The sequence below is a fragment of the Pararge aegeria genome, chromosome 7, assembly GCF_905163445.1.
Source record: "Pararge aegeria chromosome 7, ilParAegt1.1, whole genome shotgun sequence".
In the NCBI taxonomy this organism is placed as follows: domain Eukaryota; kingdom Metazoa; phylum Arthropoda; class Insecta; order Lepidoptera; family Nymphalidae; genus Pararge; species Pararge aegeria.
In genome coordinates, this window is record NC_053186.1 from 5,465,643 (window position 1) to 5,488,558 (window position 22,916).

At 35.4% G+C, this 22,916-nt stretch overlaps 3 protein-coding genes across 4 annotated transcripts; all 3 read right to left on the reverse strand.

Moving 5' to 3' along the window:
• Positions 1–666: 666 nt before the first annotated feature.
• LOC120625399 (probable WRKY transcription factor protein 1) lies at positions 667–8,945 on the reverse strand. 2 transcript variants are annotated; one of them, XM_039892446.1, is made up of 8 exons: positions 8,870–8,945; positions 7,989–8,249; positions 7,033–7,263; positions 6,687–6,774; positions 4,703–4,950; positions 3,056–3,187; positions 1,385–2,074; positions 667–799 (listed from the first exon to the last, which is right to left on the reverse strand). In XM_039892446.1, exons 2-8 carry the CDS (start codon positions 8,237–8,239, stop codon positions 712–714), a joined length of 1,728 nt encoding a protein of 575 aa, XP_039748380.1. In that variant the 5' UTR covers positions 8,240–8,249; positions 8,870–8,945; the 3' UTR covers positions 667–711. The 2 variants fall into 2 exon arrangements, with proteins under 2 accessions (XP_039748380.1, XP_039748379.1); XM_039892445.1 differs by having other exon boundaries at positions 7,989–8,945.
• Positions 8,946–13,288: 4,343 nt separating this feature from the next.
• Positions 13,289–16,068, reverse strand: LOC120625344 (NADH dehydrogenase [ubiquinone] 1 alpha subcomplex subunit 8). Its single transcript, XM_039892381.1, has 4 exons — positions 15,840–16,068; positions 14,644–14,819; positions 14,344–14,451; positions 13,289–13,513 (listed from the first exon to the last, which is right to left on the reverse strand). Exons 1-4 carry the CDS (start codon positions 15,966–15,968, stop codon positions 13,396–13,398), a joined length of 531 nt encoding a protein of 176 aa, XP_039748315.1. The 5' UTR covers positions 15,969–16,068; the 3' UTR covers positions 13,289–13,395.
• Positions 16,069–20,566: 4,498 nt separating this feature from the next.
• On the reverse strand, positions 20,567–22,671 carry LOC120625384. The gene is made up of 3 exons (XM_039892425.1): positions 22,368–22,671; positions 21,548–21,611; positions 20,567–20,689 (listed from the first exon to the last, which is right to left on the reverse strand). Exons 1-3 carry the CDS (start codon positions 22,575–22,577, stop codon positions 20,634–20,636), a joined length of 330 nt encoding a protein of 109 aa, XP_039748359.1. The 5' UTR covers positions 22,578–22,671; the 3' UTR covers positions 20,567–20,633.
• Between the last annotated feature and the right edge of the window lie 245 nt (positions 22,672–22,916).

A 22,916-nucleotide genomic window follows, 5' to 3' on the forward strand; every position in this document is an offset into this window, starting at 1 on the left:
GTAAGGATCTTATATATAGATGCAAAGGGTCACTGACTGACTGATTCATCACGAAATCTCAGGAACTTTAAAGCCTAAACTTGAAATTTGGAAGGTAGGTTTATTTACTACGACTTAGGTAAGAAACTAACCCCCAAAAGGGTGAAATAGGGGTTGGAAGTTTATATTTACGAAGCTAGACACGTAGAAATGAAATTTAGAAAATAGGTTTATTTTATAGCGTTTACATAAGTTAAGAAAATATTTTCCACATCTACCTTACTACTAGGGGTAACACAGGGATTGGAAGTTACAGACACCAAAATTCACATTTAGGCTAATAATACATGGTCTTATTAGTCATGGTAATGGACAGAGATGCACGTACAATAGACCAGAATTTTGAAATGAGGTAACCGTCCCGGTAGAAGAAGGGTGACTTAAGGTGGTCAAATTAGAATTATAAACTTGTGAGTATGTATTTAAGTCTGATTATGACCTGATAAGGAATCATCGAACAGTTTTTCTAGTTCTGCTGGAGAAACGCGGTCCCAGGTTTTTTTTTATTTCAGGGCAAATCCAAATTTTATCGCAGACGAATTGACGGACAACTGCTAGCATATGATAAAATCAATAAGCTAAAACGGGGAAGGGAAAAAATTTTTTTTTTTTATACGAAACATCGAATGACAGCACACAGTGCCTAAAATGTGCTACAATACGAGATAACATTTAATCCAAACAAATTGTATCATCACAAAACTTGACATCGTCGGCCTCTGAAGATGGTGACTGTTGACTATCTCCTCCTTTTATGATGCTGAAAAAAAAATATCTCTGACCTATTTTGGATGACATAGTAAACAGAAAAAAACATAAGACACAGATAAAAATGAGCCAACTTGATATAAAGAGACCAGTCTGGTTTGTCTATAAATTTCATTCTTGATTTTAATCGAAGTTTACAATTTGAATTGAAAAGAACTAGAAAATGCTTTTTTGAGTTTTGTAAATTGTGGTGACGTTCATGAGAATCTAAATATAAAAACGTTAAAATAGGATGGCCCACATTTTTGTAATGTCACTTGTTTTGGAAACACGAATTATGTACTATATTATTATTATTTTATAAAACTTATATACAGCGCTAGCTGCAGGAGTGTGGACAAATTCGCGCTTTGAAATCAGGTTCACGATTCTACTATTCCCAGCTTACTAATCTTAAAAGAAACTGTTCCCAGCATCAGCAGTTGTAATGGGTAGCATGTTCAAATAAAGATAACAATGTAAATTCAAATGTTGGACATACTATTTTTGGATACATGTATTGGGTTTTATGGTATAAAAAAGTTTTATAGTTTGAGCATGATGATGAAATAAAATAAAAGTTATTTATAATACTTACAATCTCTTCCCATTATTGTCTTCGTGTACATTCAGCAAATTTTCATCGAACAATTTTGTCAATTCAATCTTTTCGGCGCTCTCATTTTCATCAAGTTTCAAACAAATGTTGAAAAATAAATTTATGTTTTCAATTTCTCCATCATTGAAAGGTCCAAGGAAGCGGAATTCTGTGAATCTGTCATCATCACAGAATTCTTTAAAGTATAGAACTATTTTACCTAAAATACTATCTGATAGTTTTACATCAACATTTTTCATGGTTTCAAAATACATTTCCATTGTTGGTTTACTTTCTACACAAAAACTAACACCATGTGATGTCTGTTCTTTCTTAACTTTGAGTTCTTTAATTTCTTCCACATTTTGTTCTTTTTTAATACAAATGTAATCTGTAGTAACCTTTTCCGATGTGTTATTTTCATTTTCTGAATTTGTTTCTGTATTATTCACGTTTCCTTTACCAATAATAATATTATCTTTTTCTTCTTCGATATTAACACTGTCAGAATCAAAATCGTCCTCATCATTTACAAATGTCTGATTTTCATTATCAAGATCGTTTTCTTCTTTTATATTACGGTGAATTCCATGTTTTTTAACTTTATCTGTTTTCTCATAATCTTCTCTCAAATTCTCAGGTGTTAACATATAAACATGAGCAGGTGCTTCTTTAAAAATACCAAGGCGACTGAAACAAGTCGAAAATGGTCAAATGTGAGTCGTAATTTTTCAATACGGAAAATTAGTTATTTATGCAACTGTTGTGTAATGCCGGATATAAAACACGAATGATGCACAGCCGAGTGTGATAATAGGTAAACATGAGTATTATAATACCTAATTGTTAACATACAAACGTAAGTTGCATACATAATAAAAAACGTATTTTCGGGGTTTTAGCAGTAAAAGACAGCATCCATTTGAATTAATGCTGTTATTTACTGCGTAGTAACTATAGACAGCCCCTAACGTCGTTAGACATCACGTAAGATTTCGTGAAACGTTATTTTTTTCTAGGAATCACTTAAATCACGAGGCATTCGATTAAGACGGTTCCTAGGTTTTTTTGGAAACGGGTAGATAGTAGGTACAACCCTGTTAGTTGTATGCCAGTTATATTAAACCCATGTGTGTTTACGCGGCATTGATTCACAATCAGTCAATAGAATTTTGTAGTATATATACATTGGCTTGGACAGATGGTGAGGGCTACAAGTGTCCTTAAGTCTACTGTACAGTATCGAAATTGGAATTGACTTGATTCGATAAGCTAGCGAAAGCCTCAAGGCTTCGTACAGACAGTTTAATTTTAATCCACTAAAAGTTAGCCTATAATTGCAATCTCACCTGATGATAAGTGGTAATGGTAGTGGGCTAGCCTGTTACGATGTAAGACAGTTGCTATTAAACCAAACACTATGGTTTCCACACTACATCAAACCGGAGCGCTAAATATCTTATCGGCACGTCTTCGTCGGTAGGGTGGTAACTAGCCACGGCCGAATCCTACCAGTGCGGAAAAATAAAACAGAAAATTTCCAAATTGCCCCCGTCGAAAATAGAACCACCCACTTATAATACCACATTGCTCACTACCAGGGAGGTCGCCCAACGGTTCTACTGATCACGATATAAGCATACACGAAGAAGAAATCTGCTAAAAACTTACCGATTCTTACATGAGCCTTCGCTCTCAGTCCACAGGTCGTAGTAGTTATGCACCCAAATATCTTTGACCACCTCCAGATGTTTCTCATTAAAATTTTCCATACCACTTAAATCGTCCAAATCGTCGCTTTCCCTTTAAAAATTTAAATTATTTATTCGCGAGGAACCTATTTTCTTTGAAAAATCAGAGCTAGATTATGACTATTTTGCTCTAAGCGGTGATGATAGCTAACTGAGTAACTAACTGAGTTTGTATGAATACGGGTACCTTACAAGACTCCACTGTCCGTCCTATCAGTCTGTACGTCTGTCAACTGTTTCTCAAGAACCGTTATAGGTAGACCGTAGATATTTTCACAGATGATGAGTTTCTGTTGCGTTAACCCATTACCGTCCCACTACAGGGCACAGGTCTTCTCCCAGGATGAGAAGGGTATAAGCCGTAGCCCACCACGCTGGTCAAGTGCGGGTTGGTAGATCAAACGCCCTTGAGAACATTATCATAGAACTCTCATGCTGTTCTCCTTCGCCGCAAGTTTTATTTTAATTACTTAAAACCCACATAACTTAGAGAAGTTATATTTATGTAATGCCTTAATAAGTACCGCTAATCTTAAGAGATTGAAACATTTTCTTTTCTACAAACACCGCCGAAATCATTCGGCATCCTATTTATTCGATCCCTATGTTTAGTGAAAACGGGAAATTGTTTAAATTAAAAAACGCACATAAAGTACAGTAAACTCCGTAAAGTTCAGAGGTGGGAAGCCGAAACCGAACCTACTAGGTTCGTTAGGTGATACCACCACCACTTTAACAGCCCACCGCAAACTCCAAAAAATTCAAAATTCAAAAGCCCTCTCCAGCGGGAGGGTTTGCTAATAATCACTACGGGCTGAAGGGTCGCAGTAGATGAAAGTTGTAGCACTCCTTTAGTTATATATTAAGCAATTGCTTTATTTAAGAATAGGATAGTCCAGTACTGATAGTGGTAAAAAAATCGATAAAGGACAACCGCAAGAATGGTACCAAACAATACATGCTTTGTTTCTCATTAAATACATTTTTTTTATGGGATCTTAATTTGTATAAAATGCAATTTTATAATATGGTAATATTATTTTATCTTTTAACAAAGAACGGCCTTTTATTGATAATGGCGTCAAAACCAACGTACACAGTCTGTGGCGCGATGTTTTGAGAAATATCAGATTGCCGCAAATGTGCAAATGTAAATAGTAATTCACTTGAGTGTACGCAAGTTAAAAAAAACTTGCGTACACTTGTTTGAATTTACCGGGGCTTTGAAATCTTTGTTTACGTATTGGATCGAGATGATTGGGCTGAGTTTTTCTGCCGCCAAGCAGCATTGCACTGTTTGGATCTGAAGTGTTTGGTTGCCGGCGTAATTATAAGCACACGAGGCCTTAGGTAAATGTACACAGGGCGGCACTTTGCAATGTTCCTCGCATGTCCTGCGAAGTATTTTTTTTGGTTTAACACTTACCATCAGGTGGGCCACTTGCTTGCTCCATCAATTATTACTAACAGAAAGACTAAATTAAAAAAAAAAAAAAATACAGAAGCCGAATTCCTAACAAATGACCAATACTCGTACCAATATTTAATGTAATTTGACTGTACGCACCTTAATTTCTCAACAAGTATATGAATGACTTTCCTCTCCAGTTTACATAAACGCGGTTCGAAAACGATTTTGTTTTCCGTATCGTTCTTGACGAATTCCAAAATGTAGAACAGCAGGTTCATGTACAACTTTTCCTGGAACTCGGGGCGTTTTAAATTCTTCTTCGTTAATTGTGCAAACACTTTTCCTTTTAAAACTTTAGGCTCAGGGGTTTCGGTTAGATGACCAAGGCCTATTGTATTTACGGCCTGAAATTAAATGTTTTAATTATAAATATAATCAAAATATTTTTCGACCTTTCTGCAGTATTGCCGTCTTATCACCTATCTTAATGTTCGCGATTTGACTCGTCTTTTTAAAAGTGTGTCTCAGAGAAAGATTTAGTATATATTGCTATGTTTATTGTATCCATAGCAATAAAAATATCTACATCATCATCAATTAATAGGCTATATAAAATACAGCATGTAACATGATTAAGAAATAGTTGGAAAATCCAAAAGTGCACGCATCATAATCTCATTTATTACAATAACATTGGGATTATTTGTAAAATTGTAAAAGTATTTATTAAATAATAATTAAACTACATCCCCCTATCGAAGATAAAAGTCCGGCAAGCGCATAGTACCTACTAGTCGCGTACTTAATAAACTTACAGGAGTCACATGATTTTAATGTTGCATGTAATGGGTATCTGATACCTTTCTGTAAACCTATGGTAGTGGTTTACTGAAACAATATTAGGTTTTTGATAAGTCTCCCAGACAGTACATAATGTATCTCTAAAGTCTGTTAAGTATTATTTCGGTTTATATTTACACATTGTATAATATAGTCCACTCACTGCTAGACTAAAGCCTCCCACAATGAGAGGGTTTGCCCATAATCACCACCCGGGGTTGGTGATCGCAGTAGATGGTAGAAGCACGGAGAAAACTGCTGCCTACTTCTTCAGTTCCTGGGCTGTCTCCATACTTAATTCAAATTAAATTTTTCTTTATTCATGTAGGCCTATCACAGGCACTTATGAAGCGTTCATACATATTTGTTTACATAATTGTAAGGGTCGCTCACAGTGGCGTGCACTTCATACATGCACAAAAGCACTGCATACCCAAATTATTTTATATAACCCGTATTGGATGGGAGTTTTTCCATTTTATGCCATGTACCTGCTTTATGCATACCCTGGTCAAAAAACCTGTGCACGCCACTGGTCGCTCATCTTGTCCTAATCCAAAGGTTGCCTGGCAGAGATCGCTACAAAGCGATAAGGCCGCCTTTTGTATTCTACTTCTGTCTTTGTATTTCTATTGTTTTTCTTTTTATCCTAACTCATTGTGGTGTACAAATAAAGAGTTAAATAAATAAATAAATAAATAAGGGGATGGTGATAACTTCGTTCGCTAACTTAAACTAAAGCTACGAGCTTAGTTGGACTGAACCGTTCGTTGTAGGTGTGGCAGCTGGTGCGGCTCCCCACTAAAGCACTCCAGCAAGCTGAGCTCACTCCAGAAGCCTAGCATACCGACAAGTGCTTAATTGAGTGTTGCTGAGGAGCCAAGGTGTGCTGCCCGTTGTTCTGCTACTCCATTGCATTGGAGCATTGCGTGTATCAGTGGTTATCAGTTAACTGCTGCCTGTTTACCATAATATTCCCTTAGTCACCTTGAATGATAGCCGCTGGAAGAGGAGTGATGGTGACTACTGTACTCTGAGCTGCCGTCATCACACGGCAATACATCATCACTAGCATAGACATTTTTGACAAGCTCTTTGGCACAGTGGTGAGTGCTGAGTGCCTGAACAGTTATTGTTTGAAGAATGGTGTCCCAAAGTAAACGTCAAATCTATATGAAATTTAGATAGGACCATGTAAGAAAAAACTCCTTTTGAACAAAGTAAGAATGTTACAAATCAGTCTATATATAATGGAGTTATGCCAGATGTATATAAAGATAACATCCGAATTATTACTTACGTAGGTAGCTTTCGGTGCTATAGGTTCGACAATACCATCGCCATCTCGGCCCAGGCCACCTCCTTGCCATCCCATTTTTTCTAGTAAACTGATGAAATAACTGATATAAGTATAGTATACCGAGCAGAAGTTATAGATACCAATAAGTCGAAAACTGAGTAACCAAATCCAGATTTTAATTAATGTCCTTCACACAACTTATACAAACTTAATGATGCAAGACAAAGTATTGAAATGTAAACTTTTTGCCATAATACAGATATAATTTTTTTAGAACATGCCTAAATTGCAGTCACTGCAAATTGCTAATCATAAACAAGAAAAAATATGTCACTGTAGAACTTACCTTCTCCCTTTACTCATTTCAGCAGGTTTAGCTAGCATTTTATTTAAAGTCTTTTCCACCCGATTTTGATTTTTCCGGGAAACTGTTCTTGCATAACAAGGGGTATTAGAAGATTCAGGTGCACCAGTGTTAATATGTTTCCTCCAAAATGTATTAGTCCAGTCCTCAGTAGGAATTGGTTCACCATTTGAATTTGGTTCATTACATAAATCTGGCTGGTTAACATTTTTGCTGCAAAAGATTACAGATTCAAAATATATATATATATAAGCATTATTGATTCATAATTATAACTAACTGGCCCGTGCAACTTCTTCTGCACCAAATCGGTTATTACCGGAAAACACAAATAAAATGTCATTTTCTAAAAATGAATCCTAGCTAGATCGATTTTCGCCCCAGAAACCCCCCGTATACTAAATTTCATGAAAATCGTTGGAGCAGATTCCGAGATTCCAATTATATATATACTTGTATTGTAATTGCTTGTTTAAAGATATATATTATCTCTTTGTTAACCTACTGATTAACACTTCAGTTTCCTTATCAATCCCCAGCACATACATATCTTTCACAGTTATGTTCATTTTCTAATTAATCAAATATCATCTCCATAATGTTCTCAAAGGCATGTGGACTTTAACAATCTGCACTTGGCCAGCATGGTGGCCTCTCTCATTCCGAGAGGACACTTGCCGTTGTAATGGGTGAGTAGTGTTGAATGTATGTAATTATGAACTGTTTGTATATACTGAGTTTACCACCATTTGGAGATTGATTCTTATTGGAAAAAGCCAGGAATTGCTTATTGCATTGCTTTATTTTAACATCAACATTTTACAATTAATCATGTTATTAAGAAATTTGTCAGCAACTTTTCTGAAAAAAATGTGCTAACATTTTAAAACCTATGCAATGGTACAGAGATACAAAATATGCAAACATAAACTATTTACCCTTCACCATCTCCATAAAATAAACTTGGATCTTGATATAAACTCTCTTTTATTATGAATCCTTGTTCGTTGTAATTTCTAGTTTTTTGATCATATCTTGTAATATATGCAACTTTTGGTTTACCATATTTTTGGTAATGATTTTCTCCAGGGTCACCATTGATTTTCTGATTCACATACCACGGTTTTATGGGTTTATGGGTAGTCTCATTCGTATTAATATTTTGTCCGATATTCCTTTGTACATCCATGTAATTATTACTGTTAAACGAACTTTGTGAAGTATTACTTTGTATATTTGAGTCAATATTAAGAGGCCTTGGAGGGATATTGCTTTGTACATTAAGTTCATTGCTATTAGTATTTTGTGGGATATTCTTTTGAACCTTTGGGAATTTCATATAAGGATGTTGGTTAAAGTCATTGGTGGAAACATAATGTCTTTTCTTACTTTGACCACGAAAGTTACTGTAGTTGTTCCTATTTTGAGTGTGATTTCTTAGGAAACTGTGGCTGCTATAATTTTGACTGAAATTTCTTGGGTTAAAATAATTGTTGTTAAAATTTTGACCTACATCACTTCGAAAATTTGGGTTAAAATTATTTTTGCTATCATTTTGTCTTATATCATTCTGAAAATAAGGGCTAACATAACTGTCGTAATAATTTTGGTTTGTGTTATTTTGGTAAGCATGTTGCCAGTTATTCCCATGGAAACCTGGATTCTGGTCCTCCCAGAAAAGTTTGTTCCTGTTTCTTGGCATTATTTTAGCTTTATTTTGAAGCTTAATGTTTTGACTAAGTGACTACAGAGTAGTGTCCAATTTATTGATTATCTTTTTACACTTAAAATAAAAGTTTTAGATATAAGGAAAGCTAACCGGTGATCAATTATGGTTGTTCAATTAAGCACAATTTTAAGCAACTAAATATTATTCTTATTAATTAATATTTCAAATATATATAACAAAATTGATAAATCTGTTTCTTCTTCTTCTTTTGATTTATGGCTTTTCGTAGTGCCAAAACAGCATAATGTACTTTGCCAGTGTCAAGTAGCTTCTTCTTTTGATTTATGGCTTTTCGTAGTGCCAAAACAGCACAATGTACTTTGCCAGTGAAATCTGTTTGTTTTTCAACAAATCACAAACAGAGTCAGACAGTTCAATAAATATCATGCAAGAAATCAGTAGGGATGTGAAAAAATAATCGATTAAAAATCGATTTTTTAAAAGTAAAAATCGATTTTAATGCTGGATTTTATTTTTATGAATAATCGATTAATAATCGTTTTTTTATAATCAATCAATAAATTATTACTGATTTTTCATCTTCAACCCCCCAACATTAAGTTTGCTTTTTTTAACCCAGAACCTGGAACGCGAACTGCTAATGAATACTCTCCACAATATTACACTAACGCCATCTATGCATCTATCCATCTGTGCTTTTGAAACAGTTCAGTTTGATCAAGCATTCACTAGATGGAGTCAACGAACTGTACTATTTTACGTACATTTGGTTGATATGCCAACCCAATAATGTGAAATGATTCGTTGGTGAACCATGAAACTTCATTTTTCAAACGAGCTTCTATTCCTGAACGAGTTTGGCTACGGATTTTTAGTTTTTGAATAATTTAATTTTGTTGATTGATGTAAAAACATTTTAATTTCAACTTTTTAACATTTGATTGTTCTTAAAACTTTAATTTGTGTTGATTATATAAGAACTTACTATTTCTGTTGTTTATATACTATTTATGGTGTTTATTTTGAAATTAATTGGCAAATTAAGAAAAAAACGATTAATATAACAAAATCGATTATTTCTCTGTAAGAAGAAAACCCGATCAATTAAAAATCGATATTTTATGTACAATGTCACATCCCTTTAGAAATGTCATTAAGACCACAGACCAGTGATCAAGACTCAAGTTCGCATATGACAATTGACATTATACCACAGCTGAGCAATACAGCATAGATGGGTTTAGATTTTATTTTTGACTTGCCCCTTACATTCTGGGGCTCCAGAGTCCAGAGTCTGGGCAAGATGCTTTTTATTAATAACTGGCTTTTCTGGCGATCTTGGTTTTCAGACTTTCAAGCCTATAATAAACAAAATAATGTATTCTTGTACATTATAAAAATCCCATTACTATGCGAGTGCGAGCATGTAGATGGGCCGTTCATCTCGACTAGTTTACACTCGCTGCACCTCGACATCGCTCGCTCCAGCGATTTTTTAAAAAGATCCACGTGCCAAGTAGCGAGCGCGAGCAACTTAAACAAGACTCATCATCATTATCATCATTTCAACCAATGGACGTCAACTGCTGGACATAGGTATTTTGTAGGGGGTTCCACAATCCACGGTCCTGGGCCGCTTGCCTCCATTGGCTCCCAGCGACTCGCCTGATGTCATCGGTCCACCTCGTTGAGGGCCGACCTACGCTGCGTTTACCGGTGCGCGGTCGCCATTCCAGCACCTTAAGACCCCAACGTCCGAGCTATGTGCCCTGCCCATTGCCACTTCACCTTCGCGACTCGCTGAGCTATGTCAGTAACTCTAGTTCTCCTACGGAGATCCGTAGAACTAGATCCTCATTTCTGATTTGATCACGTAGAGATACTCGTAGCATAGCTCTCCATCGCCCATAGGACACACAAACGAGCGTGTGACTCTGAGCCTTCTTATGAGGCCCATAGTTAGCGACCACGTCTCCGATCCGTAAGTCTCCCCCCCGATGTCGTCGAGCCCTGGGGCTCTTCTCATGGCGAGCTTTCGCGCTCGCCCCACTCCCCCGGTGACGCCGTAGCAACCCCTCAGGTGGTTAGCGGCAAGTGTCCTTCCGAAAAATGAAAATGAATATGATCCGTAAGTCATCACTGTACACACGCACTAATCAAGACTAGTCTTCAGGGACTGAGAGATTTTGGACGAGAAGATATCAGGAAGTTTCCCGAACGCAACCACAAGACTACTATACAAAATACTCAGTAATGTCTGCAAATACACATTTTTTTTAATTATCAAAATTAATATATTATAATAAAAATGAAATTACAATTTTAGTGAATTCGAGAAAATTTTACTGAATCGTTTAAAGCAGGTAGTCCTAAATTCAAGAATATCGTGAGAAAAATATATTTTTTTCGATGAAGAACTATATTCATAGTAGCTAACCCTTATTTATCAGCCTTTAGCCAACGTACATCATGTTTGACGGTATTTCGACAACTTTGACACCGTCACCCGACCGGCGAGCTTGGAGAGCTACCTCTCGTCTCGGCGTCCCGCGTCATTCACTCGCAGAGCGATTAGACTGCCGGGGATCGAACTCTGTTTGTGAATATATATATACTTTATATTAAATTATGTCTATTTGTTTAATATTACATACACACCAATACACTTACTCGAGCACACCGCGTACCTATACACGAGCTTAGGCGAGAGTGGACGCGTCAAATAAAAGTGAGAGTGTCGAGCCTGTGCTACACTATCCAATACAATGCAGCAAACAATACACTTCGGTCACTTCGAGTGACCCATTAGGCTATCATTACTTTATTTAGCATTATTGTGTAGAAACTAGAAAATAGTAGTAGTCGTGTTGGCACCCTATTCGACTCTTTCTGGCCTATCGCAAAGTTGTCTTGAATCTAGCAACCCAAATAATACGAAATACTTACTTACAATAAATAGACTTTTACTTTTTTTAAATAAATATACTACGACAATACACACATCGCCACCTAGCCCCAAAGTAAGCGTAGCTTGTGTTATGGGTACTAAGATGACTGATGAATATTTTTATGAATTATATATACATAAATACTTAGAAAATACATATAAACACCCAGACACGGAAAAACGCCTATGCTCATCACAGAAACATTTTCCAGTTGTGGGAATCGAACCCACGGCCTTGGACTCGGAAAGCAGGGTCGCTGCCCACTGCGCCAGTCGGCCGTCAAATGAATGAAGAATGTTCGTAACCTGAAAGGATTGTCCAATTAATATGGTAGTGAAATAATATTTATTTATAATCCATACTTATAATATTTTAAATAAACATATAAGACAACAAAATAATTGTATTTTTAATCTTCTTCCAACGACACGGTTACCTAATATGTAATACCTATGCCTATACGTGTCACGCGTTCTTTCCACGATTACTTTATTTAAGTCTTAGATAAAACTGAAAACGAATTAAAAGGTAAATAGAAGTCTGAAAACCAAATGATCCTTACAAAAGTAAATTGGAGAGATTGCAGACATTCCTTCGCTATTTCGTATTGCCAAGAACAACCATATTTTTTTATTTCGTGGAACAATAATTATAAATATTTTATTTGGAGTATTATTTGTATAATGCGGTACGAAACACCACCGAAATGGTCAAGAATAACACCTCTTTGGTTCGTTATGAATAACTCCAACTAGTTTGTTGTTTAAACCATGTCTAAACCTCATTATTTTAAAATTTTTAGTTGCGCAATTTAAATTTACGTATAAAACATATCACATACCTATTTCGTAGTCAATTGAATTTAACCTATGCCTTATAGCGTATTCATCAACAAACTTTGATATATTAAATAATAAGTAAAAAACATTTAATTTCAACATTTTATTACACTACATTATTTAAATAGAAAATAAAACCATGCAATATGCTGTTAACTTACATATTACAAGTTTCTTAGTAAACTTTTATAAAATCATTGTTTTATAATTGGTTTTACTTGATTTACATTGATTAATTTTAGAAATTGTCTACTACAGTCGCCATTTTCGATAGTCGAGGAATAAGTTTACATTTATATTTGCAGTGTGTTTTAACTAAGCCGTCGATTTAGGATGATGTAAATGGCTATGGCTTCTGAATTACTGATTTTGCCCGTAAATGTACGAACCTCTTTGAGCCTGCATTGCTATATGTGTGATCAGTACAATAGTAAGTTACCTTCTTTGTATATCTCTTGGAGAGAATCGGCACGCAAGTAAAGATAAGCCGACCAGTGTTTGGGCCCGCGAACAATGGCGTCTCCTCGCACTCCACATCGAAATATAAGCTCACAATATACTTCTTACACGTAAGGCTATGCATGTCTTAAAAAAAGGCTAGAGCCCAGAGCTACAGCCAGATAAAAAAAAAAATTTATACAAGCTTTACGGACAAATTTTTAGCCAGTTCACTATTGCTTTCATTATTAAGATAAAGATTAAATATTAGTAAGGCATAACCTCGAAGCAGGTTATAAGGTTCGGAAAAAAAAATGTAAATATAAGTTTTTTGAATTTTATCTTCATATAAAGAATATTTTTTTATTAACGGCCTTTTCTTCTCTTGGTTCTAGCTTTTTTTGAGTTGATGGATGATATCAAGAGGTATTTATTCGGTCATCCAGTAGAATCGTGAACCAAATCTGGCTGGTTTCCTCTCTGCTGTGTCTGGTAAACCTGGTGTAGCATCCGGATAAGTAGCCTTTTCTTCAACTGGGGGCTTAGGCCTGAAAATATTAGCTTAGTTATTTATCAATTCTGTATTTAACCATCTTTTATTCAAATTGTAATGATGGCATGTTAATTTGACTAGGGCAAAACTTGCAACTCAATTGTAAACAAGTTATCTCCAAAAATGAGGTAAAATTTTGTAACAACATATAGTTTGGATGACAATGCATGGAAGCTAAGTGAGATATGTAATTCTAAATCGAATATTTTGGACTCCCAAAGATAGCAGACCAACCTGGTTAATGTTAAGCGACCTTAAAAAAATAGGGTTAGAATCACATAAGAGTTTGTTTAGAATATGAAAAAATTGTTATTAAAATAGTAATGATTAAAAAAATAAATTTATTTAAATTGGCATTTAATTTCTAACTTGCAAGCAATCTAAAGTAAGAAAAGGGTTTTTTATCCTTTTAATGAATAATTGGCTTGTTCTTCAATGATTAAGTATATACATATAAACAAATAATGGTGCAGCTTTTATTTATTCCATAAATCAATATCTAGGGAATTGATTTATGGAATAAATAAATTCCTTTTTAATATATTTAAAAAATTAAATATGTAAGCATATTAGCTTGAAACAGAAAATATCAATTCTTATCTTACATTGTCTCACGTACACAAGCAGAGGGGGTAGCTGTCAAACAATGTGATGGACAAGGTACACATGTGCAATGACTGTGTGAGTAGTGAACTTTATGAGCGTATCTATTTAATAGAACACTGTTTTGTGCTGAAACAATAAATTGCTTGGTCCTTGGTGGTAACCAGCCAAAGCCCAAGTCTCCCACTAGACAAACAATATAATATTAATTATAATGTTAACCTGTTGGTGGCATGGACCCTTGCCTCGGTGAAGTAACCAAAACCTGGTCGTTCCAAGTGAAGTTTTTCCAGCATACACCCATCAAATACTCCTTGAGTAGTACGGCAGCTGTTAACATAAAATATAAGTCTTAGTAATTGTAGTAATTTACTTTATTTGCAATTTGTATTACTTTAATTAATCACATACAAACTTTATTCCCTTATTCTGTACCTTTAATAAAATACTTTAACAGGTATGTTTGCAGGTTTGCAGGCTTCATCACATTTTGTCGTTAATAGCCACTGAAACATCACTTACTGTTGCAGTCCAAAGTCTCCAGAGCTCTTGTCAATACAGGTAGTGTACTGGTTGAACTCGGCCAGGCAAGACTTCTTTACCTTCCGGAAGAACTCCAAAGTGCACGCAGTGACAGCTTTGCCTTCATTAACACATTTACGTGGGTCATTCTCTTCAAGACGACAAAGCATAAATTCCTAAAATAAATTAATAGTTATGGCCTCTATTAATTGTCTGATTGGTTAAATGTTTAGAATGGTTCACAAGGTACATCAAAAATCTGGTTTCTTTATAAAAAATTTCACTACAATAGTAAATTTTAATAAGCTGTGGAGGAGAAAGTTTAGTTGTTAGTATTTATTATTTACTAGTTATTTTCTTGGATAAATTGTTTTGTAAGTTCTAACATAATCTTTGTTTCCATAGCATTCATTAAGCAATTAGGCAGCATATTGTACCTTTTATTCATTTATGTTTGTTGCTACTATGGGTACAACAAAGTTTATTTTCATTTCATTTCAAGTTGGTGTTCTGTGATTTCTTTTTAAAAATAAATGTATTACACCAGTATGTATATTGCCTTAGGAATAATACACATAAATACTTATAATATATAGATAAACACCTTTATACTGAAAATCATTCATGTTCATCTCACAAACATTTTCCAGTTGTGGGAATCAAACCCACAGCCTTAGACTCAAAAAAGCACAATCACTGTCTACTGTGCCAATTAAATAAATATGTTAAGCCTCCCAATATATCAACATAACATATTCCCTGACTAGTGACTGGCAGACATGAAGGTGGGCCTTCATGGCTACTGCCAGTCGTCATGTGGGCTTAGAGCCCACTCTAAGCCAATATGAAGAGAAAAGGCATAAAGTAAATTATTTAAATTTACTTGTATTTAAACGAAACTAACTTATCTGCTTATGACATTGGCCTCATAAACATAGTCACTATCCCTGCATCTGGAAAGTTTTGCTCAAATCAGGAGTAAAGGTACTGGATTCATATTCAATTTTGTCATAGCGCATACTGCGAAACCAAAGTGGTCAGAATGTCTCAACTCGTAAATAAAAAAGAAAAAGTATCAAAACATAACCTCTTGTGATTATGCAATCAACTCTTAATCATTATACCTATATATATAGCTGCTAGCCAAAAATATCTCATAAACTGAGTAGTTCATAAAAAAATTTAATATTTCTTACATTATTGGCTTGTTCGCAATATTTTCCTAAATGGAAGGATCCAGCTCTTAGTGTAGCAGTGGATAAATTGACTTCTTCCACTGTCAATTCAGATTCCTCGGGCAAAGTTATATCGGCGGATACCACCATGTTGTTTACAAAAAATTTCACTGATAATTTAGAGTTGTAAACCCGATTTTTAAAATTAATTTACTTCCACCAAAATCGTAGAAGTAAAACAGAGCGACTATTTATCTAGATAAAGTGAACAATGTAAAATAACATTTATGAAATAGCTTTATACAAAAAGCCATAAGAGTAAGAGAGAGAAAAGAAAATGTTGAGCCTTTTTAAATTATTCGGGTAGCAAATCAGCTTGACATTGACGTATTTGCTAGAACGTTTCATTAGACGCAGTATTTATTAAGTGCTTTTATTACAGGTTTATTTAAACAGCTTAATAAAGAAATTGAATTGTTTGTCTTTTTTTCAATACTTATATTGAAACTTTATGAACACTTTATAATTTATGTTTGCTAATTCCCGGTGTAAAACGGTACACAACATTAACACAACAACACAACACAAAAACAAAAACATATTAAGAATAATTTTCTTTTAACCTTTATAGTAATCGTTACGAAGAGAAAGCCTTTGATGGTAAGTGAAAAACCATCGCCTATATACAGATTGACAATTCGTAGGGCATGCAAGAATCAAGTACGAAACGACCCTCGAGTCCATTAACCTGAGGCGCAGGTGTCAAGCCGCATTTGCCATCAATTACACCGGCAACCACTCCATTCATACCGGAACACAGTATTGCAGCTATGCTACTTAGCGGCAGAAATAGGCATGGCGGTAGTACCTCAGAACCAGCTAAATAAGCTCTACTTCTACTAAACTGTTTAAAATGGTACCATTTACACGGATTACGGAATGGCAACATTTAAAAACCAGCTTAAATTCAATAAATTACTTAATTCAAACCGAGAAATTCTTTAACCGTTTTTATTCAGTCCTAGCACTAAAGTCCTCATAAATTTGGCAACACTTAATGTATTCAGATTTCAGTATCGTTAAAAAATATGTGAGAGGTTTGCTGCTATCCGCAGATATCAACGAAATTTGGACAAAACTAAACGTATCCATTACAAAAGAATAATTTAAAACTGCTAACATTTGATTTAGTTATGGTGGTGGTGTCAAACATTTTAATCTCCTCTCCCAAAGGAACTCATCTGAATTGCGTAATAAAAAGTATTATTTGTCCTACCTCGTTGTATGAACTAAAATTATGCAAATTTTCATTTGAATTAATTCAGTAATTTCAGCGTGATGTGCGGCCATGGTACATAGACAGACAGACAAACATGAATAAAACAAATACAGGTTCATAATCAGTTTTTGAAATTCCATTTTTTTCTGTTATTGCTTTTATGTTACAGTTTTTTTATAAATAAATAAATATACTACGACAATACACACATCTAGCCTCAAAGTAAGCGTAGCTTGTGTTATGGGTACTAAGATAACTGATGAATATTTTTATGAATAAAATACATAAATACTTATAATATACAAATAAACACCCAGACACTGAAAAACATTCGTGTTCATCACACAAACATTTTCCAGTTGTGGGAATCGAACCCAAGGCGTTGACTCAGAAAACAGGGTCACTGCCCACTGCGCCAATCGTCACTAAAGTTATAAATTATAGGCCGTTTATTGTAAATAACATCATCATCATCATATCAACCCCTTACCGGCCCACTACAAGGCATGGGTCTCCTCCTACAATGAGAAGGGGTTAAGGCCGTAGTGGACTACCACGCTGGTCCAGTGCGGATTGGTGGTGTCCACACATCTTTGAGAACATTGTGGAGAACTGTCCGGCATGCAAGAAGCATGCGGCGTTGAAGCAAGTGATACTTTAATTGCTTAAAACGCACGTAACTTAGAAAAGTTAGAGTTGCGTGCTGGGATTCGAACTCTCCCCCTCGAAAGTTAAGTCGAAGTCCTACCCACTAGGCGATCACCGCTTGGCTGGTTTCCGTATTTTACACTTCTGTCTGTTGTACGTGCGCATCCTTATCCCTATGATTATAAACCAATTTATTTATGATTATTAGTGCGAATTTTGGTGTTTTTTTAATTTTTCCAGCCGGGGTAAAACGCCGGGTTTTACCCTGATGCATATACATGGAAATAAACCTATTTCCAAGTTTAAAAAAAGTCAGTAGAAACTTTCATCTCCTATTCTTACCACCTTGAAAGGTAATATCCAAAAAAAAGTTTAGGTATATACCTACCTAAGTTTTTTTTTTTTATAATAACTAACCTCGGCGTCTCTAACCTCGAAAACATGCGACTTTCAAACAAATTGCCGACCCCTTTTTAGGGTTAATTTGGATACAATATTTTATGATTCCTATGCTTTGAAAGTAACGTATTATCTAAATTTCAGGTTTGTAAACTTAATAATAACTCTAAAAAGATAGCCTATCGTTTTGGTTTACGTTACAATATTATTAACTGTATGTAATCAATCAATAGCTGTAGCCGTGATCTCCTGGTGGGTTCAATTTTGGGACATGATTTTGTCTTTCGTTTTCGTGTTAGTTTTTGTTTTTGCTTTCGTTTTTGCTTGCTTTTAGTTTTGTTATACTATGAACTTTATTTTACTCGTTTACGTATTGGTTTATAAAGACTTTATACTATAAAGTCTTTACGGAGGAATTAAGACGCTATAAAGTTTATAGCGTCTTAATTCCTCCGTCTGAAGCAGTTCAAAGTCAAAGTCAAAGTCAAAGTCAAAAATATCTTTATTCAAGTAGGCCCACAGGTGGCACTTTTGATGCGTACATAAGAATTACACGGTAGTGAGATGATGGCGATAACCACATTCGTAAACTTAAAACTAAAGCTACGAGGGTTCCAAACGCGTCCCGGTCTAAGAAGAAGCCCACAACAAACTTAGCCGGGTGTTTTTTTTTTTTTTTTGTTATCGCCATCTCACAATGAAATTTTAAATTATTAGAAGAGCAACCTGGTTAGAGCAATAATTTACACCCAAGCTTTTTTATCGTTTACGTAGTCCTTTATACTATAATAGGACTTTTCTATAAGCTTACGTTTAATACAAACTTTGAACTTTTTAAGAGACATCTCCAAGATGTCAATTGGTAGTTTATTGTAGAATTGTATGCAATTTCCTTTAAACGAATTATGAATTTTATGTAACCTAGTATATTGCACTGTAAGTTTATTCTTACTTCTAATGTTTAAATTATTGCAGTCACATTTTTTCTTAAATTTAGAAATGTTTTTATGGACGTACATTAAATTTTCAAATATGTACTGACTTTACACTGTCATTATTTTAAAATCTTTAAATTTATCTCTCAATGACTCTCTCGGACCCATTTTGTAGATAGAACGAACAGCCCTCTTCTGCAGCACGAAAATAGTGCTAATATCAGCAGCATTACCCCAAAGTAAAATTCCATATGACATAATGCTGTGAAAGTAACTAAAATATACCAGTCTAGCAGTTTCTACGTCGGTCATATGGCGTATCTTCTTTACCGCATAGGCAGCAGAACTAAGCCTGTTCGATAAATTATTTACATGAGGGCCCCATTGAAGTTTAGAATCTAACGTTATTCCTAGAAAAACTGTCGTATCCTCCAGTTTCAGTTCCTCATTATTAAGTAGTACAGTGGTTTTCACGTGTTTAACATTAGGTAAAGTGAATTTTATACACTTGGTTTTTTTTCCGTTAAGAACCAAATTATTAGCTTCAAACCACTGTACCACTTTAGCGAGAGAGTTGTTTACGTCGTCAAAAGCTAGTTCACGTCGATTTATTTTAAAAGTCAGTGATGTATCATCGGCAAACAGAACTATCCCGTGTTTATCCTTGGCAAGGTAAGGAAGGTCATTAATGTAAATAAGGGACAGAAATGGTCCTAATATAGACCCCTGTGGGACACCTATTTTCATAACTGATCCATTAGACCGTTTTCCATTCACGTCGACTTTCTGAATTCTATCGCGTAGATAGTTACTCATTAAGTCTAGAGCTACACCCTGAATTCCATAGTGGTGTAGTTTCCTAACTAACGTATTTATTAACAGTATTATAGTAACGTATCAAATAGTTCCGAAAAACAAACAAAAATGTATTAATAGTTATTTATGAAATTTGAGTAATGTTAATTATACATTTACATTACTCAAATTTCATAACTGCAGAAAGCTCAAAAGTTACAGCAAACCAATTGAAACTATCGCACGGAAACCACCAATCCACGTAAGAGTAGATCGACGACTAAGTTGACTGTTAAAAACTCGCGTCGGAAAAAGGATACTTAGGTAGGTATATCATCAATAAGTTGCCTGCGCGACGTCTCTGCGACTTAGGTTATCTTTCTAGGGTTGAAGACCAACACCCGGGTAAGGCCTCGAGGCCCGCACCCCGCAGACCTGCCGAGAAGTTTCCACAAGTAGGTACCACAACAATCTTTTATGAAAGAAAAAAAAAAGTTATTCTCTTGATGCATTTTTTTTATTAACTTGTTTACAGCTCTGGATTCTAGCCCAACGCTTACGAAGACAGACAGAAGCCAGTTGGATAGGAAGGTAGGTAGGTACTGTTACTTATACAGAAAATACAAAAATAGCGTGCGAAAGTATTTATTCTCAAAATTGAAACAAAAACACAATGACTAGACTGAACATAAGCATTAAACAACTGTCCGGGTATCAATAAGGGTAAATAAGCAGAATTTCGTAATTGTCTTTGAAATCTTATCGACTTCCATAAGAATTCTCCTGCTCTTGTGTCAGTCGGGAAATATCTTCATCTGCAAAGTAAAGTATTTTTATTAATTTCATAAAGTGTAAGCACAGCTGGGCATGGAGTGCTTCTGTGAGGTTATCTTTCTATTCGATACCTACTGAGATCTTGTTAGAAAAATAAAAAACATATCATTTTTATTGGCCTGTAGAGTTGCTAAAAGATTAATGGTTAATAATGATTAATGCCTTTACCTTTCACCAACCGATTTTCACCATCACTGGGTTTGTATTATCATATTTTTAACCGAACATATTTTTTTTTTATCTGTAAAGTGTCAGTTTACGAGTCCCTAAAACTTTACGATCCGCCGAATCGGTGTCGGAACTTTAGGTATCGCCTAAATTCGATAGACATCCCATAAGACGATTTTTTCGCTAAAAATCACCTAAATCCCTGGGCATCCGAATAAGGCGATTCGTATGTTTAGGGAAAACGGGCATTACCCGTCCGCCCGAAACGGGGTTCGAACGCGAGTTGCTCCATTGACACATCTACAACCATCGCCACTTATGACATGATCGGAAACCAAAATTTCTTCGGCCGTATTGCATCGATTCTGACCTCGGAATAGAACCCAAGGCCACATGTTCGTTATATTATCATCATCATCATGATCAACCCATTACCGGCCCACTACAGGGTACGGGTCTCCTCTCAGAATGAGGAGGGTTTAGGGCATAGTCGACCACGCTGGCCAAGTGCGGATTTGTAGACTTCACACACCTTTGAGATAGACACTCTCCGGCATGCAGATTTCTTTACAATGTTTTCCTTCTCCGCTACAGCAAGTGATATTATAAATTTATTAAATAAAAAACGCACAGAACTCCGAAAAGTTCGTTCTTCATTCAAAATATCTTACCGTTTAAAAACTTTAAATTCTCTTCAGACTCTTGATATAACTTTGGAATATCGTAGCGGTTTACCTTAAAAAAAAATACTTTATATATTTTGCACTAGCTATAGCTTCATTCGCGCTTTTACATATTTTTACACATCCCTTGTGAACCGTTTTTATCACAGGAAAAAAAACTCCTACCTTTCTATTTACTTGGTTTTTAAGTTAGGGATTGGTTGCTTTAGGTACTTAGGGCGTGAAAGAAGGACAAGCAAACAAACCATTAACAATACGAGTTAATATTTTATGTGAATAAATTCCCTTTTTATTTGATACCTTAGCGCTGGGGATAGAAGAAGTTTACCCCCGTTTATTATTTGGATATTATTTGCACCTAAGTGCCAATGCTAGGAGAGTTGTTAAGATGTGGACCTTTCGCCGGGGAGTAAAATGACACCTGCCCCATCCTAGTCGACAGATGTGCAGCCGCGACGCAACTGGTTGACCAACGACTGTTGTCGATTTCCTTGGCACAGTTGTGAGCGCTGTGGTCTGATGAGATGCCCGGGTTCGGCGGAAAAAAACGACAAAGAGGTGCCGCTAAGCAATATCGCGTTCCGGTATTATGTCGCGTAGAAACCAATTACGTGTAGGGCTTATAACTGACATACCTTTAACACGATAGACCGCTACTATATTAGGCTGCATCACGAATTACCATTAGATGTGACGTTCAAGGGCTAACTCGTAGTGGAATAATTGCTTATTAATTGTTAATTGCTCCCAGTGGGATGGGGCACTTACTACCTAATGTAGTGCCTACTTTAAAAAAACAAATACTTACAGAATCAAAATTCCTTCGGCCCATCCTCGGTATAGTTTTACTCGGAATAGTTTTTATAACATATCCCATCAAACCTTGGTCGAAAGGATCGCTCTCACTACTGCGACCAACTCTTGGAACATTATTTGGTTTTATAAACGAACTTTCGACTACAATTAAAACGTAGATTAGGCAGAATGCGCCTAGGACGTGGGCCGATTTAAAAACCATTGTTATCTTTTAATTTTCTTTAAATACAACTTTATTACTAGGTGACTGTGGCAATACTGTGGCTTAATCCAAAAAGCGTGTGTTTTTATATTGCTTATTGAACCCTTATGGATGATAAAGATTTGATGATATCAAGCCCGTATGAGGCCTTTTAGAATACTAATAGCGTTTTAGATTTTTATCAACATGGCGGTAGGTTAAAGATTTTATCTTGTATTTCAGAATGACCTAGTGGTTAGCGAATTCGATTACGATTCAGGGAGTTAGTGATTCGAAACTTGCTTTACTAGTTAAAATTTTTGTTTTGGGGTTTGTACTAAGACTCCCTAAGAAAAAGCA